This window comes from Ursus arctos, unplaced genomic scaffold (genome assembly GCF_023065955.2).
Source record: "Ursus arctos isolate Adak ecotype North America unplaced genomic scaffold, UrsArc2.0 scaffold_2, whole genome shotgun sequence".
In the NCBI taxonomy this organism is placed as follows: domain Eukaryota; kingdom Metazoa; phylum Chordata; class Mammalia; order Carnivora; family Ursidae; genus Ursus; species Ursus arctos.
Window position 1 is genome coordinate 6,719,790 of NW_026622874.1, and position 12,113 is coordinate 6,731,902.

General features: G+C 45.3%; 1 protein-coding gene across 3 annotated transcripts in view; it reads left to right on the forward strand.

Annotated features, from left to right (window-relative positions):
- ACBD3 (acyl-CoA binding domain containing 3) overlaps positions 1-8,839 on the forward strand; it is a 34,778-nt gene extending 25,939 nt beyond the window's left edge. The window contains exons 6-8 of one of the 3 annotated variants that reach the window (XM_057315192.1): positions 765-951; positions 2,961-3,257; positions 6,713-8,839. In XM_057315192.1, coding sequence (XP_057171175.1) covers positions 765-951; positions 2,961-3,257; positions 6,713-6,924 — 696 coding nt within the window. In that variant the 3' untranslated portion in view covers positions 6,925-8,839. The remainder of the gene's footprint in view (positions 1-764; positions 952-2,960; positions 3,258-6,712) is intronic. The other 2 variants (XM_026509511.4, XM_057315193.1) reach the window with 2 other exon arrangements.
- The last annotated feature ends 3,274 nt before the right edge of the window (positions 8,840-12,113 follow it).

A 12,113-nucleotide genomic window follows, 5' to 3' on the forward strand; every position in this document is an offset into this window, starting at 1 on the left:
TGCTCTTCCATTTTGACTCAGGACATTTTGATTCCATTTTTATGAATGCACATATTTTAATCGTAATTATATAACCAGTGATGAATTTTCATTGAGAAAATATTTTGACCTCAAGCTCCATTTTATAAGCCTGTTTAATTCTTAGGTTTATATTCTTTATAATATGATTAACAGTTTTCAGTTCAATTGTGATGTGAGTATTTCTGTATATAGTTTATGGTGAAGATTTCATTTATTGATTATTTTTGTCCATATTAGAGTAATTGCCCATATTTGATTTATTGATTACTTTGAGGGCCCGTATCAGATTTTACTAATTACAGCTTCTGCCTTCGTAAATTTTCCTCTGTGACCATTTATTTCTACCAAGTTTAATTTTCCTAATTCAGATTTTATGTATCTGAATTTTGTCAAGATTTTCTTCCGTTGGTTTTAAGAACAGATGTCACAGTGTTCAATTTTTGCTTTTACTTATATTTGGGGTTGGTTATTTCTGTCTACTTTAATTTTTCCTGGTTAGTTTTTCTAATGACCAAAAACGTGATCTGGGTTTTTGTGATAGTTTTTCATCATTTTTAGCTGTTGGCTTGATATTGTCCTCGTACTCATCATAGATAGGATAAAACTGATATAAAGTCTGTTAGTAATTTCTTGAAGCACAGTGCTTTGGTAGAACAAAAACACGGGGTCAGGGTGCATCCCAGGGCAAAAGTGCCATCTTTAGCCGTCCTGGTCAGCATATCTTCACTGTTTCCCGCTTGCAGGCAGCCTTACAGAAACAGCAGGAAGTAGCAGTTGCGGGGGCTCCTTTGCCTGCATCATCAAAAGGGAACGCAGCGGCGCCGGGCGACAGGACGTCAGTCAATGGACAGGCCAAAACTCACACTGACAACCCGGAAAAAGAACTTGAACCAGAAGCTGCAGAAGAAGCTGTGGAGAATGGACCAAAAGGTACAGTTTGGCAAGTGTGTGTGTCTGTCCAGATGTCATAACTGAGACGCATGGAAAGAAAGTCAGGAGTTGGGCTCACTGGCTTTGGAGAGCAGTCACATCCTTGTGAGAGTTGAATGCTTTTGTACCCTCTTGAGTCTGAATCTGATGCTTCTGGTGACCCTTAGAATAGCGAGAAGAGTTCGTCAGAGGACTTTTGGACACTTGGGGCCATGTATGGGTTATCTGTTGCTGTGTAACAAATCGTACCGATTTAGCAGCTCCCTGTAACAGCTCTAGATTGTCTCACACATTGGGTGAGGTGACTGGGGTTTCGGGAACAGAGGAGCCGCTTAGCTGAGCGGTGGTGGCTCTGGTCCCATGGGGTTTCGGTCCTGATGCTGCTGGGACTGGAGTCGGGTGAAGGCTCCGTGGGCACCAGAGGTTCTGTTTCCTGGTGCTTCCTCCATGGCTGGCAGGCTGGTGCTGGCTGTTGGCAGAGGCCACGGTTCCTTGCCCTGCGGAGCCTCTCCTTCAGGCTGAGTGATCTTGACGCAGTGGCCGGCTTCCTCCAGAGCACATTATCCAAGGGGACAAGGCAGAGGTGGCAGTGTCATTTATGCTTTGAGTTTGGAAGTACGACATTGGCACTTGCACTGCATTCTGTTGGCCACACATACCGACCCAGGCACATTGTGGGTGGTGACCTCCCCGGTGCGTGAGCACCCAGACATGGGGATCACGGGGTCAGGGCATCCTGGAGGCTGCCTGCCATAGACTGCAGTGTTTTTTGAGACTAAAGTACCAGAAGTTAACTTAGCAGTTTCAAAGGTCTGGCTTTTTACGGGCAGCTCATTCCTTCTTTGAGCAATTGACTGAAGATTTTCTGAGCGCTAGGGGGACAGCGTGAGGCAGAAGGACCCACGAGGTGTAAACTGTAGCCACGTAAGAGCTGTGCTGGGGAGAGAGGCATGGTGTGGGTCGAGAGCGTGTGACGTGGGGACTGTGACTGAGTCGCGGAGGTCGGCAGAGGCTTCGTGGGGTAGAGACGCTTGAGCCAAGGAAGCTGAAGCAAGACTAGGCACTAACTTTGGAAGGAAGAGAAGAGCACGGCAGGGCTGGTGGCGTGGGCGGCGGTGTGGCTCCTAAGAGAGTCCGTTTCAGACATCTGCCTTGACTTTGTGGAATAACAGAAAACGGCTTTGGATAAGACCCTGAAAATCCCATGGTTTAATCTGTCTTCCCTTTGATCCTTATTAAGAGTTTATCAGTATTTTTTTTTTTTTTTAAGTAATCTGCACACCCAACGTGGGGCTCGAACCCATGACCCCAAGGTCAGGAGTTGCAAGCTCCACCGGCTAAGCCAGCCAGGCGCCCCAGGTCTCCCAGGATTTTTAAATGAATCTTTTGTCAGAGGTCTGTGACTGCTTCTGAAAGACCTGCCGAGTGGTCTGGTGCACACAGACACGGCTTAGCTACAGGACTGGCCCCCTGTCTGCTCCGTCCTTAGCGGTGCCATTCTGTCCAGGTTTTTCTGTTTCTCTGAGCTCCTTTAGAATAGCCCCTGGAACTTTGGGATCCTCGGAGGTCAAGGCTTTTATTTTTTTTGACAGAGACTGAAGTCAAAGCCCAGCTTTCTTTGTCCAGATCCAAAAGTGAATTTATTCCTAAGTCCAGATGCTCTCCATTATTAGGGTTCCCTGGCTCCGGCTGGGAGGTTTCCAAGGTCAGTCTTAAATCCCTATACGTATGTAATCAGAGTGTTAAAAAAAAATCACTTCTAAGATTGAGAATTGCATGTGTTCTTGAAGTGGTGTGGTGACCTTCGAATACCCAGTGACATTGGTAAATGCCGCAGTTCGGGGGGACACTTTGCTGGGGAGCCTGTATAGTCCTCTGAGGCCCTGAGCCTCAGGTAGACCCCATGGCACGTGGCGCCCCACTGCAGCCAGGCAGGGGTCCAGTGCGAGTGGGTCACCTGCAGGTGAAGCCTCATCTTCTTCAGCAAATGTAATTCCTGTTGCCTTTAGAATCTCTTCCAGTAATAGCAGCTCCGTCTATGTGGACACGACCCCAGATCAAAGACTTTAAAGAGAAGATTCGGCAGGATGCAGACTCCGTGATTACAGTGGGCCGAGGAGAAGTGGTCACTGTCCGAGTCCCCACCCATGAGGAAGGATCATACCTCTTTTGGGAATTTGCTACAGACAATTATGACATTGGATTTGGGGTGTACTTTGAATGGACAGACTCTCCGAACACTGCTGTCAGCGTGCATGTCAGCGAGTCCAGTGACGACGACGAGGAGGAGGAAGGTAGAGCCGTTGGTCCGTATTGACGAGTGCTGGGTTGTGTGTTGGCAAAGATGGCACGGGTCCCGTGTCAGGCACCCGTATCTTCCTGATGCACCTCTTCATAAGTGGGACCTCAGCTGAAAAGGCTGAGAGGCCAGCCTCCCAGAAGGGACTGGGGTCCGAACGTGCCATTGCTGTGATGCCAGGCAGGCCTGTCTGGCAGTGTGTTATGTGACTGCTTTCTCAGTACTGTTTTACTTCCACCATTTTGTGTTGGAAAGCCAAATGTGCAAGATCATTTTGAAAAATTTTAAAAGACCAAGCAAGAAATCTGCCAACTCTGGAATTTATTTAAATGTACAATTCTGATATTAGTTTTTTAGGTCGTTACTCTCTAAGATTTTTTTTTTATGTAAATACAGAAACTCATACCAGAACATCATACCTAAAAAAATAAGTCAGCTGTTCTTGCCCATTTTGCACAGTGTAATTTTTTATTTTCTTTAGACAAAACGGAGTGTTTCCAAGAGCAGTCTAAAGTCTGTTGGTCTAGGAAGTAGGTTATAAAATGTGTGCATATTAATGGAGAAGGTGGTCTCCTTAAGTTTGTTTTACAGAAAAGGTAGAGCTCAGGGCTTTGGTACCTACGCAGTGAGCAGTGAGCACTTGAGTTCCCGGCTCGGCTTCCCGAGGCTGGTGTGGAAGGAGTGCCCTGGCCGTGGGAGCAGAGAGGCCGCCTCTCAGTTCTTGGAACTAGCTGACCTTTCGGGTGACTCGCAGACCAGCTGCTTGTGCTTGAAGACGGTTGGTAGCGTTTCCAGAGATCACGTCGGGATACATTGAAAGAGGGAGTTGTCGGAGGTCTGTGGAGGAAGGCCAGTTCAGTCAGCGGTCGAGGCGCGCAGTTGGACCCGGCACCACGGGTGCCACACGCCAGGCCCCCTCGGGCCACGTATGGCCACACCCACGTGGGCCCGTGTTGTTGAGCTGTTTTGTGTCCCATGGCGCTTCGATTTCAGCGGCCTTTCTCTCTGAGGACCGGAGCTGGGTAAAGATGGCCCACAGATACTGCTCACTGAACCAAAAGGAAAACACAGGAGTGAGGAAAGAGAGACCCAGGCAGGTGCCCCAGCCCCTGTGGCACGTACCCCCGAGCAACGTCAGGGAGGGACTCAGGAAAAGCAGACTGTTTGCGCATGTCTGGGAAGGGAGGTTGTGTGTGCAGACCGTTGTACTTCTGAAGAGCTTTGTGGCTGGTGTGGGAGTCTCTGCTCGGAAGCAGGTCGAGGCGGTCTGTTTCTCCCGGCTTGCCTGCTGGAGAGTCCCCGAAGGGAGGTGCATCCTCGTGTGAGCCCTCTGCTGAGTCTCGTTTTGGGGGCTACTGGCCTTGGGCGGGGCCGGTAAACATGGCCGGGGTCCAGTGCCTCTCCGGAGGCGAGAGCCACGGCGCACCCTTGATCTTTGCTGTCACGTGTGACATCCCTCAGATGGAAATGGACTAGTCCTCGCGCTAGTCCTAATCATAAAATGATTTCCATCTAAAACTAAGCCGTTAATACCCCTGTATGATCTGAAACAACAGTGAGGCTTTATTGCTCCCAAGAGTTGTTTGCGAAGAGTGAGCTTAACCTTCTCCTTTTTGAAGATTTAGTTCACAGATTCCATGTGTCCCCATGGCTTCTTATGAAGGCCACCATGCCACCAGGTCTTGTCCCCATGGGGCATTTTATGAGGGTCCTTTTAGCTTGGGTTGAGATGGAAGAGCAGTCCAGTCTTTTTGTCTGTTGCTTTGGTGGTTTTTTTCTCCGTTCGGTCTTAGAAGGTACAGGAGTTTGTTCTCTCTGAGGAAGTAACCCATCTTCCCGCTCTGATCTTTCCGTCTTTATTGCTGCCAGGTCCCAAGTCTTTGCTTACCTTGACAGAAGGTGCATTGCTCATCTGTTTTAGTTTTACAGGTTTTTGTTTGTTGTTTTTTTTTTAAGATTTTATTTATTTATTTATTTGACAGAGCGAGAAGAGCACAAGCAGGGGGAACGGGGCAACAGTAGAGGGAGGAGAAGCAGGCTCCCCGCTGAGCAGGGAGCCTGATGCAGGGCTCGATCCCAGGACCCTGAGATCATGACCTGAGCTGAAGGCAACGCTTAACCATCTGAGCCACCCAGGCGCCCCAGTTTTACAGGTTCTGAACAAAATCTGGATCTTGAATTCCAATCATCTGTTTCCTAGATATCCTTGTAGGCAATAGTTTGCATTTTGAAAGACTCTATTTCTCATTTGCACATGAAGGACATTTAAGTATTGCTGTGATGCAGCAAATCTGATTTGGGCCTATATATCAGAATGTCGGTTGCTTTTTTTTTTTTTTAAGTAAGCTTTTTTATTTTAGAATAGTTTTAACTTTATAGAAAAGTTGCAAAGACAGTACGAAGAGTTCCTGTATACTCTGCACCCAGTTCCCCCTCCTGCTAACACCCATCTTGTCCTGCGGTATGTTCATCATCACTAATGAACTGATGTGGATACATTATGATTCGCTGGAGTCTGTGTGTATTCAGATTTCTTAGTTTTTGTCTAATGTTCCAGGATCCCATCCAGGATGCCACATGGTAGTTACCCTGTCTCCTTCAGCCCCTCTAGCCCGCGAGAGTTTCTCAGACTTCCCTTATTTAGATGTCCACTAGTGATCACTGACGGTCACCGCACAGTTAGCTCATGCTGCCAAAATTCACTCTGCCTTCTTAGGGACCCGAAAGTCTTTTATCTTCTACGCTGCATATTCCTCTGACCTGTTTGCCTGAGGTTGTTTATGTTTAATGTGTGAAACTGAGATTTTAAGCTGGTTCGTAATTTTCCCACTCCTATAGTTTTCCAGAGGTCTTTTTTCCCTAACCTCGTATCATTACAGTTCAGAAACTGTTAACGGGGACAAACCTAGAATCAGAACTCACTTTTTGCCACTGGGATCATCCCCGGATTGACACAGGCCTGTAGCGGAAGGAGTGGATTTTCTGCCTCTCTACTGTAGTTTCCTCATTTTACTCTCTTCTAGCTGAGATGTACGGAACAGGACAGTCCTCGGAAGCTCGATTGCCCCTTCCTAAAACATAACTTTCATTTTGTTGAGGAAGAGGACAGGAGCATCATTTTCCTTGGTGTTGCTCAGACAAGCGAGGTTCCACCTGCCGGGAGGAGTGAGGAATCGAGTGGGTGTCCCCAGGGAAGAGTGGGGGCTCAGAGTGGGAGTGGTGGTCGGAGTTCAGGGAGAGAGAGACGCTGGCTGCTTCCACCATCAGATAGCAGCTGCTGAGATACAGGAATGAACAGATGAATGAAAGACGAAACCAGTACGTGCTCTCGGGTGCGTACGTTATAGAGTGGCTCCAGAGAATTCCTGCGGAGCCGTTTCTCAAAGGAAGGGACGGGGTTGCTTGATGCGAACGTGGTTTTCCGGGATCTGTTCACTGACGCGTCTCCATTCTGTCTCACAGAAAACGTCAGTAGTGAAGAGAAAGCCAAAAAGAACGCCAGCAAGCCTCTGCTGGACGAGATCGTGCCTGTGTACCGGCGGGACTGCCACGAGGAGGTGTACGCCGGCAGCCACCAGTACCCAGGGAGAGGGGTCTACCTCCTCAAGTTCGACAACTCCTACTCCTTGTGGAGGTCAAAGTCAGTCTACTACAGAGTCTATTACACTAGATAAAGATGTTGTTACAGAGTCTGGAGTCTAGGGTTGGGCAGAAGACAGCATTTAGTTGGGAATTTCTTTTGACCTTTGTGGAGCATTGCAGTCAGTGTTTACCCTGTTGATTTTGGTCTGACGGCTGGCGAACTCTTGTTGGGACTCAGGGTTCCCTTGAGACCCTTTAGCATTAATACTCTGGGGTTCAGGGGATTCCTCAGAGCCCGCCAGCCCTTGGGTGCTGACCACCGGAGTCACTGATGGATGCGAAGTTACAGGAGCTACGTGTTAAATCTTTAAGGTCTCCAAAATAAAACCTCCCCACGTTGACCCCACCTGGCTGATGGTGAGTCCCTCGCTGCCTGCTCCGTGTGTCTTACGAGAGCCCGTAGTTACGGTGACCTGTGACTGGACGTCCTCATGTCAGTAGTCTCCCTGAGGTGCAGCTGACTTTGGTGAAGGTCATCATTTTGAAAACTTAAAAACTCGAGACCTCACAGATGATCATAGACAAATTGCCTCAGTTCGATTTTGTTCTGAACGACCCAGATTGTTTTGCTTTGAGTGCAGCTGTTCAGAGTTGTAGGACAGAGAATTATTTTCCAAGATAATCTCAGAAATGTTCAAAGCTGATTGATAATTGAACTATCAAGACACCTAGAACACCTCAGACATCCGTCTTAGCAAGCCTCTGCTTGGGCCTTCGCTCTTCCTCTGGTACTCACTCAACCAGTAACAAAGCAAAAGTAACTCATTTTTGTCTCGATTGGGCTTTATAGAGCATCTCAAATTGAAACTGTTTTCTACACAAGCATATAGGTAGGGGTTTTGTAAACTCGAATTGGCACCCACTGAATTAAAATACATAAAGTCACTTAAATATAATTCGGTGTGTGGGGAATAACATTGCACTAAGTGGAAATCACTGCCAGAGACAGTCTGTTTTCTTTTCGTGTGTTAATACTTAGGCACAGACCCTACGCAATTCCAGTTTGGAATTGCTTACTAGAGAATTGGAAATGCATATGCCCGTGCTTAAATTTTTTTATAGCTTTAATCTGTATTATGTCTTTATAGATGGGAAGAGGTACATTTTTGTTTTCCTTACAGAAAACAAATATGGATTAATTGCCTCGCGTTTGTATAAGTGATCGACTAGTGTAGAGATTCTTGTTTTCAGGAGGGAGGGTGGCATAGCTAGAAAGCGACAGAGACGGCAATGCACATGTAACGTTACTGTATGTTGTTACTGAAATACTTAGATTTTTACAATTTCCAGTCATAAATCACTTCTCGTAGGAGGGTCTCCGCTGACTAGCTGCGTTATATACAGTTCACTACATAAGGGGCTGTTGGGTTTTGCGTGCTGCGTTTCTGTCTGTTTTTTAATACCTGGTTTTGTACATACCTAACTCTGTTCTCTTTTGGTTATTCAGAAACTGGATTATTTTCTCCTAAGCAGTGCTTAATTTGTGTTTTTTAATTTTGATTCACTGGTTCCAGCTCAAAGGTGTCCACACTGTTCTGTCCAGAACACTTTCAGGCTCTCCGTCAGCTCTCATGTATATATGGTATAGAAACCATGGGGTTAGGCACTTCTTGGCTTTTTTTTTTTTTTTTTTAATGAGAAAATACTGTATTTAAAATGTAAAATAAACTTTTAAAAAGCAGGCACTAATATATATTTCTTCCAGCCTTTGATTACAGATTTGTCCTTGCACATGTTAAGATAAATTCTCTTCTAAAAATATCATTGTTCTCGGGAGCAGTGTATGTCACTTTACATAGCAGCAGTTCCTGTCATGTGTTCATGTCAGAACATTTTTTGGTTTTAAACTTTTTTATTGCCTTTGGCTGTTGATTAGTACAGTACAAGTGCGATTTCAAAAAGATCTTGAAAATAATATATTTAATCAATTAAAATGTTTATCTGTAATCCGTTGACGTTTCATTAATACAGTTACTCTCTGAAGCGTTAGTTCTATATTTCCTCATTTTGGAAGGACGAGAAGAAATGGCCCAAAAGATCTTTTCTGTTTTAAAAAGAAAAACCAACAGCAGACTCTTTCTGACAGATCAGTTTTTGCTGTGAATTGCCCCAGTGAGTTAGGGTAGATAAAGTTTTCAGACTTCTTGGTGGAAAGGAAAGCACGGACTTTCCTTATTGAAAGGGACTTAGAAGATTATTTCCCCTACACACCCATGTGCGTGGCGTGTTCTTGGAAGTTCATGGGGACCCCCTGCTCTAAAATCCTTGCTGAGGTCTGGACCCTGCAAAGCAGTGAGCAGGGTAGTGCCCCCGCCAGTATCACGTGGAGCACCAGAGACGATTCTAAAAACAACCCCCTGGAATGCAGGCTCACTTGGACCTCAGATTTCATTTGCTTGTCTGAGCTTTGGAGAGACCGAAGGAGTCGGTCATCTGGGGTTTTATTGCTGTGCTGGGGTACCATGAACACTTGAGAGCTGTTGGTGTGCGAGTACATCTCGGAAGCCATGCCACTGAGTGTTGACCGTCTGCCTTATGGAAGAGAACAGTCAGTTCAAAATCATAAGTGATGGCTAATAATTCACCGGGGGGCGCGGAGCGCAGCAGTCTGCCACCAAAGCCGTCTTGGCGTTGTCTTTCTCCAGCTAAGCTCCGCTCAGCACGTCGTCAGCAGCCTGAAAGCATGTGCGTGTGATCTCCTCGGGAGAGAGCCAGTCCAAACTTCATTTCCATTCACTAATTTTTCAAAATGTGTATTAATCAGACTTGGACTTTTCTCTCACCTATATTCACCTACGATTCTTCGACTTGGCTCATTGAGAGCTTTTTAAGATCGAGTTCAATTCTGTCCTTCCAACAGCCTTCTTCGGAATTTATTGCGTGGTCCTTATTTCAGATTCTTAGTATTTTGCTTGATTTACTTTGTAATGAAAGAAGCATTAGCTCCATTTTTATTAGTTGATAGGCCACTTTTAATAAGTTGTGATTTGATTAGGATACTTAATTTAGTCCCTGGAAACAAAGTGGCCGACTTTTCCAGAACTGACCGTGGCGTTGGGACTGGGGAAAGAGTATAAACTGGAGCAGTCAACGTCTTTCTGTGTAGTTTTAACGAAGCCTTGAGCGTGCTTGCCCCGTCCAGCCCGGCGCTGAACACCCGGGTTACTTGCAAGTCTGTGGAAAGATCCAGTCCAAATGTGATCATAAGCGCTGATTTTTTTCACCTTTCTTGAATGTCCTAGCTGTACAATTCTAACAGTTTTTACCCTTTACCAAAATCATGAAGTTAAATATCTCCAGTTCGAGGTGACGTAACTTTTTTTTTTTTTTGGTGTGGCGGAACAGAGAGATGCAAACATGTTTCTTTTAAAATTCTGGTCTGTGTTCATGGAGAATTGTCCCTTTTACTAAGTAGAGGTCTGCTGTGTGCTTTTAATCTGCTGGGTTTGTTGGAGTGGTTCTTTGGCCATTTTTCTGTTAACTGAACATTTGAAGTTCCTTGTGATTTTCTCGTTCTGTGGTGTGCCAGCCAACGCTGTCTTACATGTCTTTCTGCGTGTCTGCAGGAGTTTTTCGAGAGTAGATACCGAGAAGTAGAATTGCTGGCTCGTGTGGTCTGTGCGTTTTTTATTTTAATAGACCTGCCACGTTGTGCTCCGGAGCAGCTGGACTGATTTCCCCTCCGCTGCATAGTGTTGGGGGATATTGCCCTTTCCCTGTCGGTACTCCATATCACCAGACTTAAGTCTGGGGCAGTCCGATGGGTGAAAAATGAAATTTCGTCTTCACGTGTGTTTCCCTGGTAACTAGTAAGGTGAAGCATCTGTTTTTGTTGGCCGGTTGCTTTTCCTCTCCTATAAATTTCCTGTTTGTGTCCCTCCACCCATTTTTCAGTTAGGTAATTTTTACATTGATTTATTAGCACTAAAAATGTATTTTGTTGTATACTGATCATTCAGTATGTATAAGTAATTTCTGTCAGTCTATCGCTATTCTGTTTTTTTTATGGTGTTAGGTGTGTTTATGTGTGTCTGTCTTTGGTCATAGACGTGTTATAACCTATATTGTCCTTTTCATTCAGTTTTTTCTCTTTTTTTGACTTTAATTTCCATATATATGTATACATATACACGTGTGTGTGTGTGTGTGTGTGTATATATGTATATATATATGTATATATATGTGTGTATATATATATATATATATATATAGCGGCTTCTAAACTTTGTTCCATTTATCTGGCCACTTATGTGCTAATACTGTACATTATAGTTTTAAAACATTTTTATACAAGGCAAATCTCCTGGGTTTTTGATACTTTTTCTTCCCTACTTTGAACCTTTGTTCTGTATGAACACTTAATCATTAGCCTGTCGTATTTCATGAACAGTCTTAATGGGATCTACGTTGGAGTATGCATTACTTTCTAGGTGGATTGAGAGAGCTTACACTGCCTTGATAAAAGATTGGTAGTGGGGCGCCTGGGGGGCTCAGTTGGTTAAGCGTCTGCCTTTGGCTCGGGTCGTGATCTCCGGGTCCTGGGATCGAGCCCCGTGTTGGACTCCCTGCTCAGCAAGCAGTCTGCTTCTCTCTCTCTCTCTCTCCCCCTCTGCCCCTTCCCACCACTTGTGCTCTCTCTCTCAAATAAATAAAATCTTTTTAAAAAGATAAAGTGTACAGTTCAGTGGCATTTACTGTGTACAATGTTGTGCACCCACCACCTCTCTTAGAACTTTTTCCTCACCGTGGAAGAACACCCATACCCGTCTCCCTTCTCCTCTTTCTCTGTAACCACTAATCTGTCATTTGTCTCTCTGGATTTGCATATTCTGCATATTCTGTATATAAAGAATCACGCGATACTTGACATTTTGTGTCTTTTTGGACTTTAAGCACAGTGTTCACAGGGTTCATCCAAGTTATAAGTGGTATCAGTACTTCATTGCTTTTCATGGCTGAATGGTAATCCATTCTGTGAATATGCCTCAGTTTGTTTATTCATGGGTTGATGGACATTGGGGTTGTTTCTACTGTTTGACTATTGTGAATAGTGGTGTCACGAGCATTTGTGAGCAAGTACTTGTTTGAATACTTGCTTTCACTTACTTCGGGTATATACTTAGGAGCAGCACTGATGGGTCGTATGATGATTCTTGGGGAGCCGTGTTTTCCATAGTGCTGCACCATTTTGCATTCCCGCCAGGGGAGCGGTAGAGGAGAG